At 42.7% G+C, this 22070-nt stretch overlaps 1 protein-coding gene across 3 annotated transcripts in view; it reads right to left on the bottom strand.

Moving 5' to 3' along the window:
* ADAM22 (ADAM metallopeptidase domain 22) overlaps positions 1 to 22070 on the bottom strand; it is a 1168071-nt gene that overhangs the window by 198099 nt on the left and 947902 nt on the right. For all 3 annotated transcript variants that reach the window (XM_085631338.1, XM_085631339.1, XM_085631337.1), the window contains exon 23: positions 5857 to 6025. In XM_085631338.1, the coding sequence (XP_085487464.1) occupies positions 5857 to 6025 (169 nt within the window). The remainder of the gene's footprint in view (positions 1 to 5856; positions 6026 to 22070) is intronic.

The raw sequence follows: 22070 nt of genomic DNA, 5'->3' as shown, positions 1-22070 counted from the left end.
TGGCTGTCCGTCGCGTACCGGTGCTCCTTCTTCGCGTCGTCCTCAATTTCCCGGCAGTTTTTGGCTGCCGTAAAAAAAAAGCTGTGCGGCGTGACGTAGGCACGAATCGTACTTGCTGGTCCGTAAAACGCTGCCTGACACAGTACGGACGTCGCGTACGCGCTGTCCAGGATCAGAATAGTAGGTATTTGTTTGCCGTACGGTGTTTTGTACGAATCGTACGGAAATGGTATTTCTGTACGATTCGTACTTGCTGGTTTGTAAGGTGTATTTCCCGGGTACGAATCGTACGGAGAATACGCTCCGTACGACCATTCGTACCCGGGTTTTACAGGATCGGAATCGGCACCTATATGTTAATTGTGTTATGCTTTTTAATTTCAATTACATTTTACTTTTTGGTTGTTATGATTGCGATAATTATGGCCCTCATTACGATGACAGACAGCCTTGTGATCCGACCGCCGGATTTCAATACTGGCAGTCTGAGCACAAGCGGTTGGAGGGGAGACCGCCACCTCTAATGGGATCAAAGATCCTGACAGGGTGGCGGTCAGAATCGCAATCCCTGAATGGCGGTGGTGCCGAGGCAGGCACTGCTGTCGTGATTATGATGTCCCTTTCCCACAGCTTTTTCATGGCGGTCCAACCGCCATGAAAAGGCTGTCGGAAAGGGACTTTCGGGGCCCCAAACAGGGTTCTGCCCCTTGTGGGCCACTACATATTGGTCCTGGGAGCACATGTAGTGCCCCATCTCACATCCCTGCACTGTGTACCTTGCAGCACATGGTGCATGGCACATGGTGCATGGATGTGCACAAAGTGCTCTTTTACATGGAGGCTTTTGCTGCTGTCCTTTTTCTGGGCTGCAGCACAAGTTTCCGTGTAAAAGAGAACTTTCCAACCGCCAGCACGGCAGTACCATCCTAATTCAGAGGTTTGACTGCCGACTGCTTGTCGGCCAGTCTCCTGACCACCACGATTGCAGTCGGCAGTCCACCTGCTGACATTGTAATGAGGGCCACAGTGTGTTATTTTAATTACATAAGTATTATTTGTTTTAATTTATAATAATTATTAAACATTGTAATAAATATGTAATCTGTTGAATTTTTGTTAAAATTTAGACATATTATTTTTAAATTTAAATATTTATAATTTTTGTTATTTAATAGAGTTGTTAAAATATGTTTTGTGTTTGCAGTGAACTACTTTCTCTCTACTGACACACCAACTGGAGTGTGAATAGCAAATTTTACCCCTTCTGAGTCCAACTCTTTCCCTACTGTTGTACAGACTGGAGTGGATTTTTAAATTTAACCCCTCTGCATCCAATGCTTTCCCTACTGTTGCACCGATTGGAGCAGGAAAAGTAATTTTTACCGGTCCTGAGTCCAATCTTTTCCGTACTGTTGCACAGACTGGAGTGGGAATAGTCAATTTTATCCCTCCTGACTCCAACGCTTTCCCTACTGTTGCACTGACTGGAGTGTGAATAGTAATTTTCACCCCTCCTGAGTCCAACCCTTTCCCTACTGCTGCACCAACTGGAGTGGACAGAGTAATTTTTGCCCCGCCTCAGTCCAACGCTTTCCCTACAGTTGCACCGACTGGAGTGGGAATAGTAAATGTCACCCCTCCACAATCTAACACTTTTCCTACTGTTGCACCGACTGGAGTGAGAATAGTAAATGATACCCCTCTGCAATCCAATGCTTTCCCTAGTGTTGCACAGACTGGAGCGTGAATAGTAATTTTTACCCCTCCTGAACCCAACGCTTTTCCAACTGTTGTACAAACTGGAGTGGGAATAGTAAATTTTACCCCTCCTGAGTCCAACCCTTTCCCTATTGTTGTTCTATTGGTACATTTAAAAGCAATTATAAAAATATAAGTTAAAATTGAGATTTTTTAAATAGTTTTATATTATATATATGTATATATATAAACATACACACTCTTTTATAAATGTGTGTGTGTATGTTTGGTTAATTTTATAAATATTTATATATATATTTTTAAATATTATTTGAAGATATTTAATTTACATTATAAATAAGGTTATATGTTAAAATATTTGAATTGTATTTATTTAAACTACACATATAGTTAAAAACTATACTTTTTCAATATTAGTGTGAAATTATATATTTTTTCCGATAAATTTGTACTTACCATTATATGTATAGAAAACATATATTTTTGTGATAGATATTTTACACAAAATGTTGGTAGCATGATATTTATGATTTAGATATTGTTAGTGATCCGAAATAACAATACAGGGGTCGATTCCGATCCTGGATTTTTTTTTTCCCGTACGACTCGTATCCGTATTTTTTTACATACAAATCGTACAAGTCCCGTACAAACGGCAAAGTACGATTTGTACGTGGAAAATACATACAAATCGCCTCTGGAAAAGTCTACGAGACGTCCCCGGACAGGTTTACTTACAACTCGTGAAGTCCGAGCGCGCAAGTACGGTCCGTACCGCCCGTGCGAAAACACAAGCGCATGGAAAAGGCCCCGTATGGAGCGAACTTTGTACGACCCCTACCCCGAGTACACTTGTGCCCGGGGTATGAGTCGTACGGCCCCCCCAGCCTCCCACCCCTCCCGCGTACGTCTGCACCGTACCCCCCACCCCCCTGTATGTACAGACCATACGCCCCACCCCCTGTATGTACGGACCATACCCCAGGCGTACCCCCCACCCGCGTATGTCCGCACCGTACCCCAGGTGTACCCCCACCCGCATATGTCTGCACCGTACCCCAGGCGTACCCCCCACCCGCGTATGTCCGCACCATACCCCAGGCGTACCCCCCACCCACGTATGTCCGCACCGTACCCCAAGTGTATCCCCACCCGCGTATGTCCGCACCGTACCCCAGGCGTACCCAATCCTCACGTATGTACGGACCGTACATGCGCGAGGATTGGGGTACGCCTGGGGTACGGTGCGGACATACGCGGGTGGGTGGGGGGTACGGTCCGTACATACGGGGGTGGGGGGTACGGTCCGTACATACGGGGGTGGAGGGTACAGTCCGTACATACGGGGGGTGGGGGGAACGGTCCGTACCTACGGGGGTCGGGGGTACGGTCTGTACATATGGGGGGGTGGGGGGTACGGTCCGTACATACGGGAGGGTACGGGCCATACATATGCAATGTTAGGGTACGCACTGTACATGATGACACGTACGATGTGGGTGATGGCGTGTACGTCGCGTAGCGGGCCCCCTTTTCCTCGTGCATCACAGCGTACTTAGCTTTTCCGGCACTTTTTGGCTCCCGTAAAAATATAGCTGTGCGGAGTGCTGTAGGTACGAATTGTACTTGCTGGTCCGTAAAACGCTGCCTGACTCCGTGCGGACGTCGCGTACGCGCAGTCCAGGATCGGAATTGTATGTATTTTTTAGCCGTACGGTGTTTTTTACGATTCGTACGGAAATGGTATTTCTGTACGAATCGTACTTGCTGGTTTGTACGGTGGAATTCCCGGGTACGAGTTGTACCATTTGTACCCGGGTTTTACAGGATCGGAATCGGCACCACAATGTCAATGTCAAGTTTATCTACTTCACTTAGGTGTGCCACTTGGTGATCAACTAAAGCAATGTTCAATATCAAAATGGTACAATATTTGATGCTTCATGTTAGAGGGTTGGCCCTCACAGCATTTAAAAAGATTTTAAAAAACCTGTGAGTAATGTAACTCACAACTTATCCATGCTACTTGAAGTATTCTTACTATGAAGCAGCTTCCTCAGATATCAGTAGTACATAGCAACGGTCAAAGGGAGCTAGATCACAAGAGATTTTCTAAATCTAAGAAAAATTTGCATACAATGACTCTGAATGCAGCTCATTTACATAGTTAGAGCTTATCTCAAATTTATGTTTGACACAGTTTCAGCCATCTAGTACTCACGCTGGACAACTGTGCTCTATAGGGAAGGGTGACCTGCATTCACTATGATATCTAATAATGCTTTAGAAATATTCCAGTATTTTTTCGTAGCACCATGCTAGTTATTAAAGGCTGAAAGTGAGATAATCACCTCAAGTTGAACTCTGATAATACAGAGATAATCATCGCCAACAACAGACTCCATCATTGGACGTTAGACCACTGGCCAGCTACTCTGGGCACTCCACCCACGCCTAAGACCTCTGTAAAGAGCCTGGGCATCCAAATTGACGCCAACCTATCTATGCACGCACAGATTAACCTGGTTACATCTTCATGTATTTATCAGCTAAGACATTTCAAGAAAATTAGGAGGTTCTTCACTAGGGAGGCAAGTACAGTGATCATACTAGCCATGATCATGTCCAGGCTGGATTACGCCAATGCCATCTATTTGGGCCTACCAGCTAACCAAACTCACAGACTTCAGCTGATACAGAACCAAGCTGCCAGATTAATATTCGAGCAACCAAGACACTGCCACACAAAGCCATTGATGAAGCAGCTGCACTGGCTCCCAGTGGTTCAGCGGTCCATGTTCAAGACAGGCTTAATAATTTTCAATGCACTCCACGACAGGGGCCCTAAATTCATCTGCTTTAAGATCTCACCATACCTCCCCAATCGGAATCTAAGATCAGCCTCAATGAATCTGCTGACCATTCCTAGATTCAAGCTCAAGAGAATGGGGGGCTCTCGCTTTTCCATGCTAGGCCCCAAACTTTGGAACTTCCTTCCGAGCATTATTAGATCAACGCCGGACTATATGGGGTTAAAAAAAAAACCTGAAAACCTGTCTGTTCTCCCAAGCCTACTGCTAGACCTGACCTCGGGACGGCTCCCAACCTCCATTTGCGCCAAGAGACCTTTCGGTGTACGTGCGCTTAACAAATTCCCTAAACATAAACATTAAATGGTCAGGTGCCAGCTGTCAAAACACTGTGCAGAACTTTGTCCCCACACAGTCTCAGGAGGCTATTTTAACTGGTAGCCAGAAAAATAGATCCTCACCAGGAAATTTGTATGATATGCCACCCAAGTCTGCCAGTTTACCCAATAGTACAGTGTTAGTGGACAGCTGAGTATTTCCAAGATAATCCTTTACTTTTACATTTCCTACACTAGGAGAGACTTTGTATTCTGCTGTCCTCTATCACAGATGGATCTGCATAGGAACAGCGCACAGACTGACATCTTCAAATAGTTTTTATGTATGTAATGCACATCATTGAAAGTAACTGACGTGATTGTTGTTTAAGTGATAGGTCATTAATGAATAGACACTAGAAGATTGGCATCCTAAGGGTGTTAGCTTGTAAGCAAACCAGGAACTAAGAGGCAAAGGCCAAAGTCAGTCCTATCCAGGTTGAATACCTGTTGAGGGGCTCTTAAGACCCTAGGGGGAGTGATGTGAGGTGTGAAATCTAGGTGTCTCTGGTGGACCTGGCTCTCACTCTCCTCCCCATATTAGTTTATTTTCTCCATAGGAACGAAACATGCACCCATTTTCCTTATTCCTAGGCAAGCAGCTTGGCACTGAGTACATTTAGTCTATATGTATGTAGGAGAAATACAGAGCAGTTCATGGACTGCAGAATTCCAGGGAAATCCACTGAGGTTATGGGACATCACATGGGGGCACAACACCCATTATTCGCAGCACATTATCATTCCTCACTCCGGCACAGGCGGGCTCTCCGGTAAAGAAATGGGTTGCAGCACTTTGTATCATGTTCCAGGAGTATCCTATCCTGTGGACCTCATTTTAATTCAGAGAGGCAAAAGGATAGGAAGCACTACACTAATATCTGATATTAGAATAGTTTATAAATCAAGTAAATGTTAAGGGACACAAAATAGAAGAAAGGAAAACTTACCCCATGCCCAGAGCAAATTGTTGTATCAGTTGTTCCAGGGCAGGTAGAAAAATTGAAGGCATCAAATGAGAGGCATCTGTGTTCTAGGCACATCATATTTGCGCCACATGGTGTTCCATCTTCAACGTAACCCATATCTGTCTCTTCGTCTAGTTTTACATGCCCACCACTATAAAGACAAAACATTGCCTGGGATTTGTATGATTTATTTGTGAAGTCTGTATTGCTCCTGGCATCTATGCACTAAAGACAATGAATTATATATCCATATATAAAACAGATGATATTAAGCATGTAGTTAATAAAAAGTAATACACGATGCTATCAAGTTACCTCTTGTGATAAACTTTTACAATATCTTCATATGTATGCCCCTAGCCTTCCTATCCACAACCATTATTTACATTTGTGCCCTTAAATGAAGAAAATAGATCTATAACATTTTTGGAAATCGGGTTTTTGATTGAGGGGGGTGATAATGCTTCTCAAGCAACAAACACAATCCCTGTCAGGGTGAAACACAAAAGTCACTAAATTAACCTGTGCTTAACCCTCTGGCAGCTCAGCACAAAAAAAGTCAGGGTTAACTTAGAGGCACTGTGTTTAGTACTTATGCAGCCATAAACAGTAATAAAGTGAAAACACAACACAAGAAAAATCCCATACCAATTTAGAAAAATAGAGAAACTTTTAATAAATAAAATGATACCAAAACAAATTAAATCCAATCAGTAAAATAAGAGTTATACATTTTTAAATTTTTAAGTTCAAAATAGCACCTAAAAAATCACTCTGGTGATCCAGGGAGACAGCTCGTCCCCTTATCAAGTCAGCGAAGGCCCATGCTGCCAATGTCTAGGTTTCTTTGTCTCACTGACTGGGAGCAATACACAAAGACCAACTGCCAGGTACACCTAGTCATGTGACTCAGGAAAGAGGCTGTGAACACCAAACGGTTAGGGCAAGAAAATTGCAACTTTCTAAAAGTGGTATTTTCGGAATTCTGACTTAAAGCCAGACTTTACCATTAAATAGGGTTTTACATTACAATTCTTTAAACACCAAACTTAGCGCTCTTTTAAGCTGACAGTTAGAAAATTGATCAGAATCTTCCTTGGCTTAGATCTATTTGAATTTAGTCTGAAGGGGTCCCTATGAACCCTTTGGATGTCCTTAAAATTTCTTGCTCGGGATCTGCCATTTGCACTCCTCTTTTAATCAACTTAAACCACAACAGCTTTTAGGTCTTCCCCCTCTGCTCTGTCGGGTAATTCAAAATTCGCAAATTATTCAGTCTCTGGTTATTTTTCAATACCTCCAGCCTCTCCTGATGGCCCTGTTCCTTTGTTTTAAGGCAATAATGTCCTCTTTATTAGCTGGACACTCATTTGTAAACCTTTTACTGATTCTTCAAGGATAGCTGTTCTATTTGAGAGATCGTTGGTCTTTTTTTCAAGATTTTCACAGGCCAGCCTAATCTCCTTTTGGTTGACATTCTGAAATCTCAAACCTGCTCTTAATTTCAAAGGAGAGGGCCATAATCAAGGACCCTACTGGCTGTTCTTCATCATTCCTAACAGATACCCCGACAGCATTCACATCTGCGGTCGGTTGTATATCAAGTGATGTTTTAGAGGTGTTGAGGGTTGGGGGTATAGAATCTCTTCTTGTACTTCCCTTAGAGGCCTCTCCAGGCCACAATGCGACTTTCTGGTGATCGTCTAAACATGCCTCTGAAACTTCTGGATCATCCATAGCCAATACCTGAAATCTGTTTAAGCTGGTGACATTCGCCCAATCAGACATGGCATTTCTGCCCAGAGAATCTGACTGTGCCACAGCATCCACCCCATTCTGACCTACTTTGCCCAACATACCTCCTCCTTCGCTTAATATTAGGGTTTTTGGGAGAACTTTAAAGAAGGTTCTAAGGGAGGGGGTAACCCTGATCTTTTGATCCACCTTACTTTGTCTCCGGTCTACCCTTTCCAAATTATGCTTCTTATTTGAGGCTGTATTTTTTTTAATTGGGACTCTAGTTTCTGTCTTACTCCCACCAACCCCACCTTCTAAAATATCCTCCTCTGTAATCTGATCAAGAAGGAGCCCGCCTTTTCAAGCACTCCTCAAGGAGTATCTTGAATTACTTTTCTCTTTCCCAGTCCTCTAAGAGTCACCCTCTCTAAACTGGCCTCACCTCTGCATTTGCCTTTGTCTTTGCCCACATGTCTTCTTACGCCCTGGGCTGGTCTCTGGTGTCTATCATCTCCTGCTAATGCTTGCCCCTGGAGCTCTGGATGTTGGATAGGTGGTGTCTCCAACTTAGCCTCAGCATGACCCTTGAGGCTGTCACTCCCCCCCCCCCCTGCCCCGGAAAGGAATTCTGGCCGCCGCCCGCCAACATCAGCGTAGCTCAAGCGCAGCTCTCAACTAGCACTCCTCTCTCTCGGCGGTGTTCACCGTGGCTGCACTGCAGAGCGTCCTCCGACTAGCCCAAGGTTAGTAGACCTTCATTTGTGGTCCGTTTTGTTATAAAAAAAGACTCCTGTTCCTTAGTTTCTGCTAGGTTTACTTCCACCTATATTCCTAGGCTTTCAGGCATCTTCCCTCTTCACAACCATTCCCTTCAGCACACTTGGGGAAGCTCCCACGACCCGCCGCTAGCCGTCCGCCATATTTTCCTCTCCGATCAAGACTTTTCCCCGCTTGAATATGGGGAAAAATGCAGTAAATTACTAGCATGGAAAACAAAAACGAATTGAGTGAGGAATTTGGTCAGTGAAATTAAATGCAAGTGATAAAGAGTAGTAAGGAGATTTCGGAAGCCTTCCGTAGCTGTTTTGGAAAGTTATACCAAGAAGATTTAAAGATCACTGAAGAAGAGGTGGAAATTTGGCTGAACCAGGACTCTTTTGAAATATTGAATGAAGATAAAAATACTGCCTCAAATTGTCAGATAACAACTCTGGAATGGGAACAAGCACTTAAGGCTGGTAAACAGGGAAAGGCAGCGGGACGGATGGGTTGCCCTATGAGGTTTATAGAGCCTCAGCAGGAGCCCGATTGCCAATTCTGACAGAATTATTTAATGAGATTTTCAAAAATGGATCGCCTATACCCGAATTATGGAATGAAGCTACTATTACATTAATTTCAAACCAGGGAAGTGTACAAAGAGCTGTGATTCATATAGACCGGTGTCATTGTTAAATTGTGACTATAAAATCTATGCTAAAATTCTTGCTGAAACGGTATTATGAGTGACCTTATCCATGAAGATCAGAAAGGTTTTATACGAGGACGAGCACTATACGAATTAACATATGCTCTCATTGTCTCTATAGATCTTGCTACTGCATAGAACACGCCTCTGGCAGTCATAGCCTTGGATGCTACAAAAGCATTCGATCGCATAAATTGGGTATTCTTGTAAACAATCATGAAATCTCTACATTTAGGAGATAGATTCTGTAAGTCACTTGCTGCAATTTGTAACTCCCCGTGTGCTAAAGTGTTGGTAAATGGAAATTTGACATCCCCTTTAAAGATACCTAAAGAAACAAGACAAGGCTGCCCCCTGTCTCCTCTAGGTATTTGATTTATTTATCGAACCTCTGGCAGGAAGAATTAGAAATGAACCAGGCATTCCCCTCTTTAGGTGCAACAGTTGGGAGAAAAAACTAGCTTTGTAGGCTGAGGACCTTATGATTTATATGCCAGACCTGCAGGCCACTCTTGCGCTAGTCGCTAAGTTGATCCTTGATTTTGGCAAGGTTGCTGGTTATGAAGTCGATAGTGAAAAGACAGAGATAATGGTTTAGAAGATCAAGGGAGGAAACAAGGGGGTTAAGAAGGATATATGATTTTTGGGGGTTAGACTAACAAAAGATATCACGGCACACCCAGAGGTAGATTTTATGAAGGCCAGGAAAGAAGTTTGCAATTTAATAGGGAGCTGGTCGCATTTACCTTTAACTATCTTCGGCAGAGCCAATTTGGTAAAAATTGTTATTCTCCCAAAGTTCACCTTTCTATTTAACTCAATACCATTACCTTTTAAGATTGAGTGGTTTGAAAAATTGCAGGGGCATATAGGCAGCTTGATATGAGCTTTTAATGGGCCCCCCATTGCATGGAAGAAGCTGAGGAGGGGAAAACAGAAAGGTGGTCTGGGCCTTCCTGACTTTTTACGCTTGAGCGTTTCTGCTCAAGAATGGGAAAATGCTCTTGGATGGACCTCATTGCTCAGAGATAGGTAGATTGTTATGTGCAATGCTTAATGACATAAAAGGGGTGACCTTGGTTACATACAGAAGTTTGCAGACCCTAAATATTTCAAGAAGGTGAGACTGAAAGTATTACAAGGTATGGCGGAAACTTGGTATCGCATTAAGAGAAGTACAAAACTGGTGTACTACAGTATTTTGGCCTGAATCTGGGACTCTCTGGGCTTTCCTGAATGGTCCAATGATAAGTTGGCATGCCCTTTGAAAGAAGCCGGTATCCTGAGATGGGAACATTTAATTAATGAAGGACAGTTAATAACGTGGGAGGAGTGTCGAGAGATGACGGACAATACTGTGTTGAAATTTAAATCCCTCCAAATACAAAACTGGTTTCAGTCTCCCAGTACAAAGATAAGTGATCCTAATGAATTTGAAAAAAAACTGATGTTGTATGCACCAAAGTCTAAAGAAATTCTCAACATGATACTGGCTGATGTTTCACATGACTGACGGGACATTTATGCTGCCAAAAGAGTTGTGGGGAAAATACTTGCCGGAGTTCCCGCTGGAAAGCTTATGGCAAGTATCTATGAGTCTGCTTTACAATGTGGTTAAACCTGCATTTTTTAAGAAGGAACCATCTATTTTTGATCCATAGGGCATATTGGACCCCACTCAGGTTGTTGAAGTTTGGGAACAGTGGAGTCGTAGCATGTTCTAAATGTGGGCTAAGTAAACCAGATGATGTACACATGTTCGTGAAATGTCCAAGAATACAAACATTCTGGGAAGACGTGAGTAAGGCTTTATCTGATATTCTTAAAATCCAAATTCAGGTAAGCCTATCTGTTGTCTTTTTTGCATTTTTAAATGTACAAACAAGAGTAAACAGAGATCAGTCGAAGTTATTGTTTTATTTGATGCTATTGGCATGAAGGGAGATTTGTAGGAAGTGGGTGGATGCTATCCCCCCTTGTTTAATGATTGGATACAGTCTGTGAAAAGCACTAATAGTCTTGATGTAGCAAATCCTGGGAAGAAAAGATATGCCTTTTGGCTACGCTTGATAAGCTGGTTAGAAATAGAGGGTTAGGGGACAGAAGACATGTCCTATGATTAAGATTGTATGCCTCACAAATGCACTTTATCTACCAGGTAAGTTCTGCATGGTAAACAAGAGGAGTGTAGGAGTTTCAACTCAAGGGCGGAACCTTACCCTCTCCTCCCAGCATAAGGGTAGAATTTTGTAAAGTAATGCTGTGGAAGGGAATCTGAGGCGAATGATGACAAAAAAATAAGTTGTGCCATGGAGTTTATCCTGCGATCTGCCACGAAGTGGAGCAATCTTTTAAAGTTTCCTTAAGGGAGTGAAGGATTATCCCATAAAAAGATAAAATAATGCCAGGATTTTTACCCATTCTTCGCATGCTACCTGAAATTTAGCAGACAGTTACAAGAACCTTGAACCACACCATTTAAAAAAATGGGCTCTTGAATTTGTACAGGAACCCCTTAAGTCAATAACCATCCCTCCATGTAATGCAACAGAGGTACTAAAGTTAGTCACTAAGTCTGGTGTAATAAGCCTTTGCAAATAGATACTGGCAGTAACAATACCCTCCAAATTCGGTTAGAGCCCATCTCCCATTTTCTACACATCAGTTTAAATTTCACCTGATAATTCTTGGGTTTTTCTTCGCCCAAATAAATGTAATGTAGTCACCAACGAAATCAATGACATGGAAAGCCCTTTCTTTAAAAAACAAGGAATGGGGGAAACCGGAATAATAATCACGGCAGCGTTTGTATTGTGGCTGATAGCACTAAACTTGAAAATGCTTTTTAATTCTTTTAATCATGGGTCTAATGATTAAACAGAAAAGCTTGGTTAAATCTTCTGACATTATCATTCCTAAATATCTAATCTATTGTAAACTTCAGAGGGATAGTTTTCTTATCCACATGAAAAGATTTTCTGTCTTGGTCATGTTTATCCTATAACCCGATAACTGTCAGAATTTTAATATATGTAATTGCTCTTTCTAGTTTGTCTGTGAAAAGTTCTTAATATAACACAACAGCATCAGCTTCTAATCTAATTGTAGATAAATTTGGCAGGCGGGAGAATGTCATGAGAATTCACTAGCATTGTGGCTCGCAGCTCAATAAAGAGCTCAACAAGAAGGGAGATTAAGAACAACCTTGTCTGCATTCTCACAAAATATCTATCTGTACAATCCCGACCCCATTTATAATCAACTGTACTGAGGCCAACCCATAGATTCCTTTGTTTGAACTGGTGACTTTGAAAGATTCCTAGTTCTTTCCGAAATCCATACTGGGTGCCGCAACTAATGTTATTATCTTGAGCTCATGTCTCTAGCCTAGACAGCAGGATCCTGCCCATCACCTTAAGGGTAGAGTCCAGTAATGAGGTGGATCTGTAACTACTTGGGTCCATCTTGTTTCCCTTTTTAAAGATGGGAACAATTACAGATTGTCGCCATGTTCGCGGGACACAATGTTTTACTACGTCTATTAAAACATTTGTAATTAGAGGGGTCCAAAGGTCTATATTCTCCTTAAACATAGTCAGGGGAAGACTCTCGGGCCCTGGTACTTTCCCTATCTTACCACAGTTAATAGCAGTTCTCATCTTCTCTAAGCTCAACTTGAGTTGCACCATGTCAAAGTGTTAGGATTCTTTCCTATGGGACTTCCCATTCACTTCTGCCTATTCACTTTTCAATGTAAAATGCTTCACCCAGATCTCCGCGTGGATAATGGTTTCCACTATCGGACACTGTGTCCTTCTAAAATAATATGCATTAACCACCCTCCAAAAGGCCAACCAGTCAGAATTCTTATATGCTAACTGGAGCGACTCCCAGGCCTCATCTTTTATGGTGTTCCTGTGTTTCTTCAGGATCTTTCTATAAAGCTTCCTACATTCTATAACCTTTCCCACATCCGTAGGTTTCTCCTTCAATACCGCCTTTAGCTTCTTATGGGCTTTGGTGGAATGTGAGTCAAACCACCCTTGCTCCTTTCAAGGGCTATTAATAGGTTGTTGCAATACAGCCTCTTTTATGTAATCACCTTTCTCAATGAAAGCTCTTATATTAGAACCCCCCCAACACCTCGAGGCAAATAGGTACCTGATCACGTTTGCTCCTAATTACATTGTGCAGGAGTTTCACTGAATCAATGTTATCTTACTTAAGCGTAAGGCCACTCCTTTTTCTCATTTCTACATTTTGGCCAGTAAACTCTGCTTAACTCCCTGGATAGACCAATTCGTAGCCAACACAAGTGAGTTATGAACGCTAATACAGTTTGGCACTATTTGGAATTAATCGACAAAAGGTAAGACAAGCATAAAATAAATTGAACTAGAGCAGATTGTCCTAGCGATTGTTGGCAATTGTTCACCTTCAAAATGGCAAATATTGTTAATAAAACACAAACTCATTTTCATTAAGAGTTCATTCAAACCAGTCCAATAGTTGTTGTGCGGAAAGTACATTATCCACTCAACCCAAACTGTTTGTCAGCCCGCAAACTGCCTTTGCCTCATATGCGCAGGTTGGCATATTAAAATCCCCCAGCCAAATAATAAAACAATAATTTCCCCTTTTGTCCAACATCTTTATCAGATCATGTTCAAACGCATTCACCTCATTCGATCTTGAGCAGTCAAAAATATTGTTGTAATAAATAATTAATGTCATATCCGATGACCCCTTCCTGCCTACCCTAATGATCTGAATGTGAGGCTTGTACAGCCTTCTTGACGATACTACCTTGAATTTTTAGGGATAACAAAATTGCTAGACTGCGTTTGGCTCTCCCATGACTTGGTTTGATTCCTGGTGAGCAAAAAAAATGGAACCCTTCCAACTAAAAGGGCTCATAGCCCAGGTTTTTTTAAAACACAAAAATAAATAGTTAAGCATGAGGTCTAACCAGTTTGAGTTATCTAACTTAGCAGCAATATTACAGCATAGGAGTTTCATCCTATCAACCGATGCAGCCGACGTGACTGGTGTAATGCTATATATTGCATGGGACTTTTCTATTCTCGCAACCATCTCTACGTTCCTCACCTTGGCCTGTATATCGGCTACAGGAAGGTAGGGTGACGTCTATGCCTCTCCTACTTCTGACACCAGTAAATCCTGTGATTGGTCATCCATAGGAGGACTGAAATGATTATATTTGCACACTACAGGCTGTAAACCAAATAGGGGACTAGAGACTATACTCACAGGCTCAACACTAACTGCTCTGAGTCCTGGGCCCTGATTACTGGAACATTTTCAAAGTCATCAAGTGTGTGATAAAAATAGCCGAGCAGGACCACTAAGATCCCATGGTCTGCTGGAATCCTGGTTGATGAAAGGGCCAGTACTCTTTCTGCGTAGTAGACCAAATTTAAATTCACTACCACTCATTGCAAGTTTTGGGTCGTAGCCCAATCCAGGATACATGACTTACCATTATTATCTCATCCAGGAGCTGATGCCCTCTGTCCACTTTGCCGCCGAACCACTATCTTACTTTTTTCTTTAGCTCTTTCCAACCCTCCTGTTAGTCTGGCCTTAATCTGGGGACCACCTTTAAAATGATCACATACGGTGTTACCTCTGGTGGTAGTTGCAAAAAGGAATGTAAGTGAGGTTTAGGCGTGTCCTCACTAGAGTGGGGAGGTCTGTGGGCATGATCCATATTGTATCTCCCAGGTGCCAGTTCATCTTGATTGACTCCAGATCTGCCTCCCGAGCTTGCCCTTGACCCCAACTCACTAGAGGCCTTGTCACAAACTCATCTTGCCTCTCCCTCCAGTGCTTATGTCTGAGAGTTACATGTTTCTTGGCTTCCACACCACTACCAGTCCTCTCTTGCCAAACAACAGGTGTGATGGGTGATTTTAATGTTCCTTCTACCCTTGCTTCTAATCCTCCTAAAAACATAATTAGATGAGTCTCTTCTCAAGGTTTCCAATGTCCATAATACAGTACCCACATTGTCCAACAATGTTTATTTAAGAGATGCAAACTCAGAACATGTGAGCTCTGTTGTGCCAGCATCTTTTTCAGTCCCCACCACTGCCCAATCCATGCTTAGATCAATGATATAAACTGGGTGTTGAAGACACTAGGAAACTCTGATGACTGAGAGAGGATACCGAACAGATGCTGTGCCTCACTGGAGATCAAAACAGGATTACAATCCCTGCAATTGAGAACCCTAATTGCACTCTGTAGTGTTTCATTTTGCTGTGAGAGAACTTAAAGATAAACACCGAGTGGGACAATACGTCATTGGGTCTGTTGATTGACTGTTGAGTTTTGAGTTCATCCCCCTACGAACTTCCTGAGTCGCCTTTGACTTCTTGCTCCCACTACCCTGTGAGTCAAGTGAGGAAATGGTGTACTTGCCCAGTTTGCAGAGCCATAGTACGATGGACCCCAGTGGTAAATTACCTCAACCCCTACGGTTTGTGTCCAGTACCCCGTTTCTGCCCTGTGCCCATTAAAGAGGTGTGACAAGAGGTGATTAACAAAATGTTACCTGAGTGCCCCTTGACTTACATCTCTTCCATTTTCAATGTTGGAATAAGTGTAAAATGGCCTTCACTGCACACATCTTGGGAAGAGTCCCTATGGTCTGATTTAGAAGTGAGTAGGAAACAACAGTCCTCTGATTTGTGAAGGAAGTGGTAAATTGCCACTGGATGACTCTTCACTGATGGAGGAACCCTGACAATTTCCTCTACTCTGCTACCCCCATGGTTGAGATAATTGTGATGTAGAGTCCCCCAACTGAACATTTAACACTTTCTCGACGATTTGTAGGTTTTCCATTACCAACTTACTGAGACTGGTTCTCAATTTCTAATGTGTACCTCGTTTAAGTCACCCACATTTAAAAGGCTTATTTTAGGTGCAACTGAAGCTAAGACACATGTTCCCATCCACCTAAAAGTATTATGTCGAACTAAGGGTGCCTCTGAAAAGACCAAAAGGCATTATAAGGTGGGAATGGCTTACAACATAAAAGTTACGTGGCAACTCCCCATTCTAAAGAGAGGTTTGTGAAAATGTTTTGAACTGGGCAAGCAATATGTAGAAGGAAGTCTTAGTCCTCTGTCAGGGGACGCTGCTGGCCTTTTCATTGGTGAAGGGCAGCAACAACTTCACAGAGAGCAACAAAAGTCTTTTCCATCTCCAAGGAGAGGCATTTGTGGGATAGTTAGCACTGCCACTACAATAGAACAGAAGGGGAATCCCTTCATATCTATTGCCAAGTATAGCGTTTGCAACTACTGTCATACGTACTTGATCTTTCAAAGGTAGTGTTCTAAAAAATAAGTTGTGAATAAATGGGCTAGTAAGAGAAACCTTTGGATTTACAATTACAAATGGCTAATTCTGCCATTTCCTGTTCTGTCCGTTTTAAAATGCAGTTGATGGTGAGTCCAGCTGTGTGATAACTTGTTTGAAAAAATACCTACGATGTAGCCTTTGGTAGTTACATGTGGCATTTGCTAGTGGCGGGGACCAGCAACCACCCATGTGGTTTGACAATAGTCCATATGTGGGAACTATTGATTTTTAAAATGTAAGGTAGTGTTTCAATCTCTGTGGGTGCCAATGTAGGAAGGTGGAGGCAGCACTCTACAGACAAATGCATGTATTTTATGAGGTTTAGTTAGTTCGAGGGCACAGGTTACATCTTAGTGAAATCCAGTGTATGGTGTTACTGTTTTGCCATGTAGCCCAAGTAAAGCAGTGCCAGAACCTTTGCTTCAAGTCGAACTGTGTATGCTAATCCCTACTGTTTGGTTATATTTCTAGCCTACCTCTATAGTACTCAATTTATTTTCTATCTTAAGCATTCATATAGCTCTAAAACACTAATCAGAGAAGCCACATGCTAAACATATGCCCTGTGGAGATTAATAGATGTTCGACCAACCTCGTGTGTTTAAGAAACTCATTCCCAAAATTGTCTGCTACAGCTGAGAAAAAGATTTACAATTTTCAAGGGTCAACTTAAATGTCAGCAGTGGTGGCCGGCACGGATCGTGGGTGCAGGGCGGGGGGAATGGGACAGGGGGACGGGATGGAGGGAAGCGGATGTAAAAAAAAATGTACCTTCTTACCGCTTCCTCGCTGCGTCACTCCTCCGTAGTCCCTTGCTCCGACCTGAACAGGAAACACACCCAGGCTCCCCATAGCCAATCACAACGCTGCAATGCAATGCGTTGTGATTGGGGCTGAGCGCCGTGGTTCAGTGCTTAGCCAGGGCATGGGACCCTGGGCATGTACTCCACCCAGGCTGCAATTCAGTTTGGGTGGAGAAAATGCAAAGTGGGCATGAATGTTTGGATGGCCCAAGACAGTCGGCCAAACATTCATGCGCACTTACAAAGTGTGCTCACCACTCTCCTGCTCATGTCATCGGAGCAGCCCCACCCACGCTGCAAAGCTGCCGCAGTAGAAACAAATAAAATGATAATAACGTTTAGTTATTATCATTTTATTTTTCCTTTATTTCACTGCTAATAAGCATGCTGTGTCTTGTGCAGCTGTTTATCAAACACACGTAGTATACTTATTAAAATAAAAACATATTTGTCCTGTAATCATCGGGCCAGAATTAGAGTGTATACTGGTACAGAGCAGACTATTTTGCCCTCAGTTACAAATACTAGTGGCAATCACGGCACCCAATGAAAAGTGAGAAAAGCAAGAGGGCAGGATGTAAGTCCCTTTTAGGATTTGTAGTTAGTACAATAGATTTCACAAGCACAGCGCAAGCGCTGTGTAGGCAAAACCTAACAAGCACGGCACAAGTGATGTGCAGGTGAAACCTAATAATACAATAGTTCATAAGTGCTGTGCAGGCGAATCCTAAATAGGACATTATGAAAGAGTCAAACTACATAATTTATAGGTGGCAAGCATCAATTCTGGTTTTAGAAAGGGGGCCGGCTATACCACTCTCAGCTCAGTCATTGAAATATGGCACCTGAAATAAAAGCTGGGGCTTTATTTATTTTATTGAACTGGAGAAATATTTGCTCAACTTCACTGGCCCAGGTGGTCTGATTTTCTATGTGTAATCACAGCTCATACTGGCACCAGGAACTAGCGTACATGGGTACCATGATCTGGGGAGAAAAGTCTTTGAAAAAGAAAGGGTGGCCATAGATAGATGTCGAGATAGATTGATTTAAAGTCTGACTAGCACAGGGAAACTCCTCTACGGATAGAATCACACACCGGTACAGATGAAGAAGGGAGATCAAGGGAAAATGGACCTAGGCTGGAAAAATGGTGGTGGTAAAAATGATCAATTATATATCTAGTGAGGGTGACCAAATGGACTGAGTAATGTTGATAGGTCAGAGAAATGGTTTGAGTGATATCAGACAAAGAATACCGGCTGACCATTTTTGCAATACATATGAGAGGACACAACATAGATGACTCTGTACCCCCTGTTTGACAAAGCATCATAAACTAACCATGCACTCACAGTATCCTGTTAGCGATGTTGAGGTTAAACAGTAAGGCACAAGCCTTGCAAAAACAAGATGGCATACTAAAGTTTAGTACATACTTCCACTAGAAAAAAATAATCTACACACAAAGAGGAATTTTGGAATGATATAGCTAAATTTAACAGCCCGTCTTAGAATATATGGCTGAGGAGAACTTGGATGTGGATGTGTTGTGCTTATCATGTCTGAGGGCATTAGTGATTTTTTGCTTAAGGGTTCATTGTAGTAAGGGAGGAGATGAATGAATGTTAGCACAGTTTGCTCACTTAGCTACAAAGGAAAGTTGCTTGTATTGAATATTTTTAGGGAGGGCAGGGAGGGTATTGAAGCTGGGGGATGGTGAATGTGAAGGGTGAAAGAAGCAGGTTTGTAAAATGTTCTGAAATCCAAAGGCAAAATATATAGTAAATGAGTGATTGTAGGAGTAGCAAGTGGTTTGTTTGAAAATCCCAAAACTGCTTAAAAAATTACTTGTCATTTGGGATGGGAATATATTTCTTAAATGAGCTGCGCTGCATCATACTGAGCATGCAGTGTTTCACTGTGCTCGGCATATGGTATGTGTCCTTTTGCACTGCATTTCGCCATAGCATCTCAAGATTCAAAACACATTAAGGGCAATGCAGATGAAATGCATATATAAATGGCAATTTTATTGGCAATGAGATCTTACTTTTAGCAGCATCAAAAACCTACATTTTCTGTTGTGAAAGGACACATATGCTTGTATGCCATAATACAATAAAAACAAATTCAAGTGCTTAATTCACCATTCCTACAAAATGCACATTAAAATAAAATGGTTGATATAAGTCTGAAATATTGATATATGGACCCAAAAAATGAAATTGTTGTAATCCCTGTTGTCCACAATGCAATTATGTCAGAGCCAAAGAAAAGGAGAGCAGCGAGGTGAAGAAAGGGAGGAAGCAATGGCGACTGTCTAGATTTTAAGACCCGGCAGTATCATGTGGCAATAAGGTATTTGAAACTCTCTGTGCCCCCAGTTTCAGCGGCAGCTTGCAGATGTGGGCATAGGGGATCAGCCCTCCTTATTTTCTCCCTCAGGACAAATTCAGTTTTATTTCATATCCAGGATTTAAGATTCTTAAATCAAAAGCACCGATACGCTGCTGGCTGGTTGCAGCACTCACCCCAGTTGCACTAGCTGACATGTAGTCTAGAAAACTGAGTGCAAACATTTGCCAGGCTGATGATCTCATAACCTTGATGTCTCTAACATCATCTGTCCAGCAAAGCCATAGCCTTTGGGAATAATCTGCACCCCTGATGACATGGATGCAAAGTTAGTTGTGCTTGAGGCTCCCAACGTGCAGTGCCTGGGGCTTCATGTCAATCAGGGAATGGTTAGCCATGTCACCCAACCCTGTGATGAGCTGGCAAATGATGAGGTAGAGGCTGCAAGCCAGAAGTAGAGAACTTTAAGCTGCACAGTAAATCATCACAAGTTTTGAAGCAACACTGTGCATAATTGAGGGGAAACAACTGTTGCAACGCATGCATTACAACGCATGCCATTACCCCGCATGTCGTTACAACACGAATGGCTTGTTGCAGGGGGTAGAAGGTGTTGGATTTAACTCCAACACCATCCTTACTGTTGCGCACACACTGAGGTTGGAATAGTAAATGATACTATTCCAACTTCCAGCGCACCCCCGACAGCAAGTTGGGGTAAAAATTTGCTTTGTAACGGCAAGCAGGGTAATGGCATGCGTTGTAAAATCATACAACCATACTTGAGATGTCGGCTTCCTGTGTTGCACTGAGGAAGATATGCCATAGAAGAGAGTGACTGCTACAGACACCGAGGGAGTGTGCACTGCGATTACGGAGATCAGCAAAGCAGCTTAGCTTTCAGCTATTCTATTCAATATATTCAAAATCAGTACACGTTGATCCATGAGTAGGTAAAGAAAAAAGTGCACCAGAAAAAAACATGTTAATAATACCTACCTGTGCTGACCTGCATAAAGTTATCTTTGGCGTGCCACACCCATGAACATGCACAAGGATGGCATTGAGATGTTCTGCGTCACACATGCTCTATTAATGCATATGTATGAGGATGTTGGTTACCTGCAATACTGGTGTTTGCAGACAGGGGTAGTTTTTTTTCCATCAAGCTGAACCCCTAAATCACCTTCTCTGACAAGCTTTTTGCTCCTGGATAAACAACATAGCAAATTTGTTTGCCATACAGAAAGGCTTGAATGTGGTTATCTATTTTAATTTTGCCATTAGCAAGACCTTTCGATGTTACAAAAATTATGTGTACAACATCCCTATTTATAGGGGCTTTTTGCAAGCCCTCTTTACCCATTGGGTCACTCACATTTAGCTTCCACTCACTACATAATGCAGTTTGGGGCAAATTGAGTGATGGAATCCTGCCCTTTCAAAAAAATAACACCCACACACCATGTCTTTCATTTCAGTGCCAAGTACTTTTATGGAAATATGTGCTTTTTCAGACCAGAAATGTATGTTGTGCTTTGAGACAATGGGGCATATGTACAAGGGGCTAACGCCGCCTTATCGGCACTTTTCAGATGGTTTTGCGGTGTTATATTTATCGCCATATGTACAAGCTGTCGCTAACCTGTTAGCTGCAGTTTTCCAGCGAAAATTTCCATTCTAAAGATCGCCACCTCTGTTAGCGATAATGACATGCAAGGGAGGCGTTCCCGTGCAAAAACAGCCTCTAACCCCACTTTGCGATAATTTCAAGGGGATTCTTTAAGTTTGGAGGACCCAAAAAACTGCCTCAAATGCAGTTAAAGTCAGTTTTTTAAGACCAGAAAATAGCTGGTCTTAAAAATGGAGATAACCCTGAGGGCCTCATTTCAGCAGGTTTTGTTGCTGGACCGCGCTGCAAGAAATGTTGCTGCGCTGCCCTGCGACAAAACTACAGGGCAGGACTGCACACCATCTATAAGATAGTGCGCATTCCTGGGCCTCACTCATGAAAAGTGTTGCAGTGCTGCAAGAAGACAGCGTTGCAACACTTTTCACTACCCCCTTCTTGCGACACCACGGATTCACTGGACAGCGCTCCATGACGCAAGTAATGACAGATGCGACTGGAATCCTACCGTATCTGTCTGCGCTAAAGTCACGCATTGCTGCAGTTGTGTCACAACCATGACGCAACTCCAGCAATGCATGGGGCCAGCCTATCCCTGGGACACTGCGTCACCCTTACGCCTGCCATCATGTAGGCGTAAGGTACTGACGCAGTGCCGTTCTTGAGGGGTGCCTGGGTGTCGGCGCAGTTGGAGATCCATCGTGGCGGTTGCGCGCTGCGGTGTCATTGTCTGCAAGCGTTGGCGGAGTGGTGGTGCTAAGGGAGTTGATGAGACGTACTTCGGTGGCCTTGATCCAGCTGCAAGGGG

This window comes from Triturus cristatus, chromosome 10 (genome assembly GCF_964204655.1).
Source record: "Triturus cristatus chromosome 10, aTriCri1.1, whole genome shotgun sequence".
Classification (NCBI taxonomy): domain Eukaryota; kingdom Metazoa; phylum Chordata; class Amphibia; order Caudata; family Salamandridae; genus Triturus; species Triturus cristatus.
This window is presented reverse-complemented; position numbering and strand designations above follow the sequence as displayed.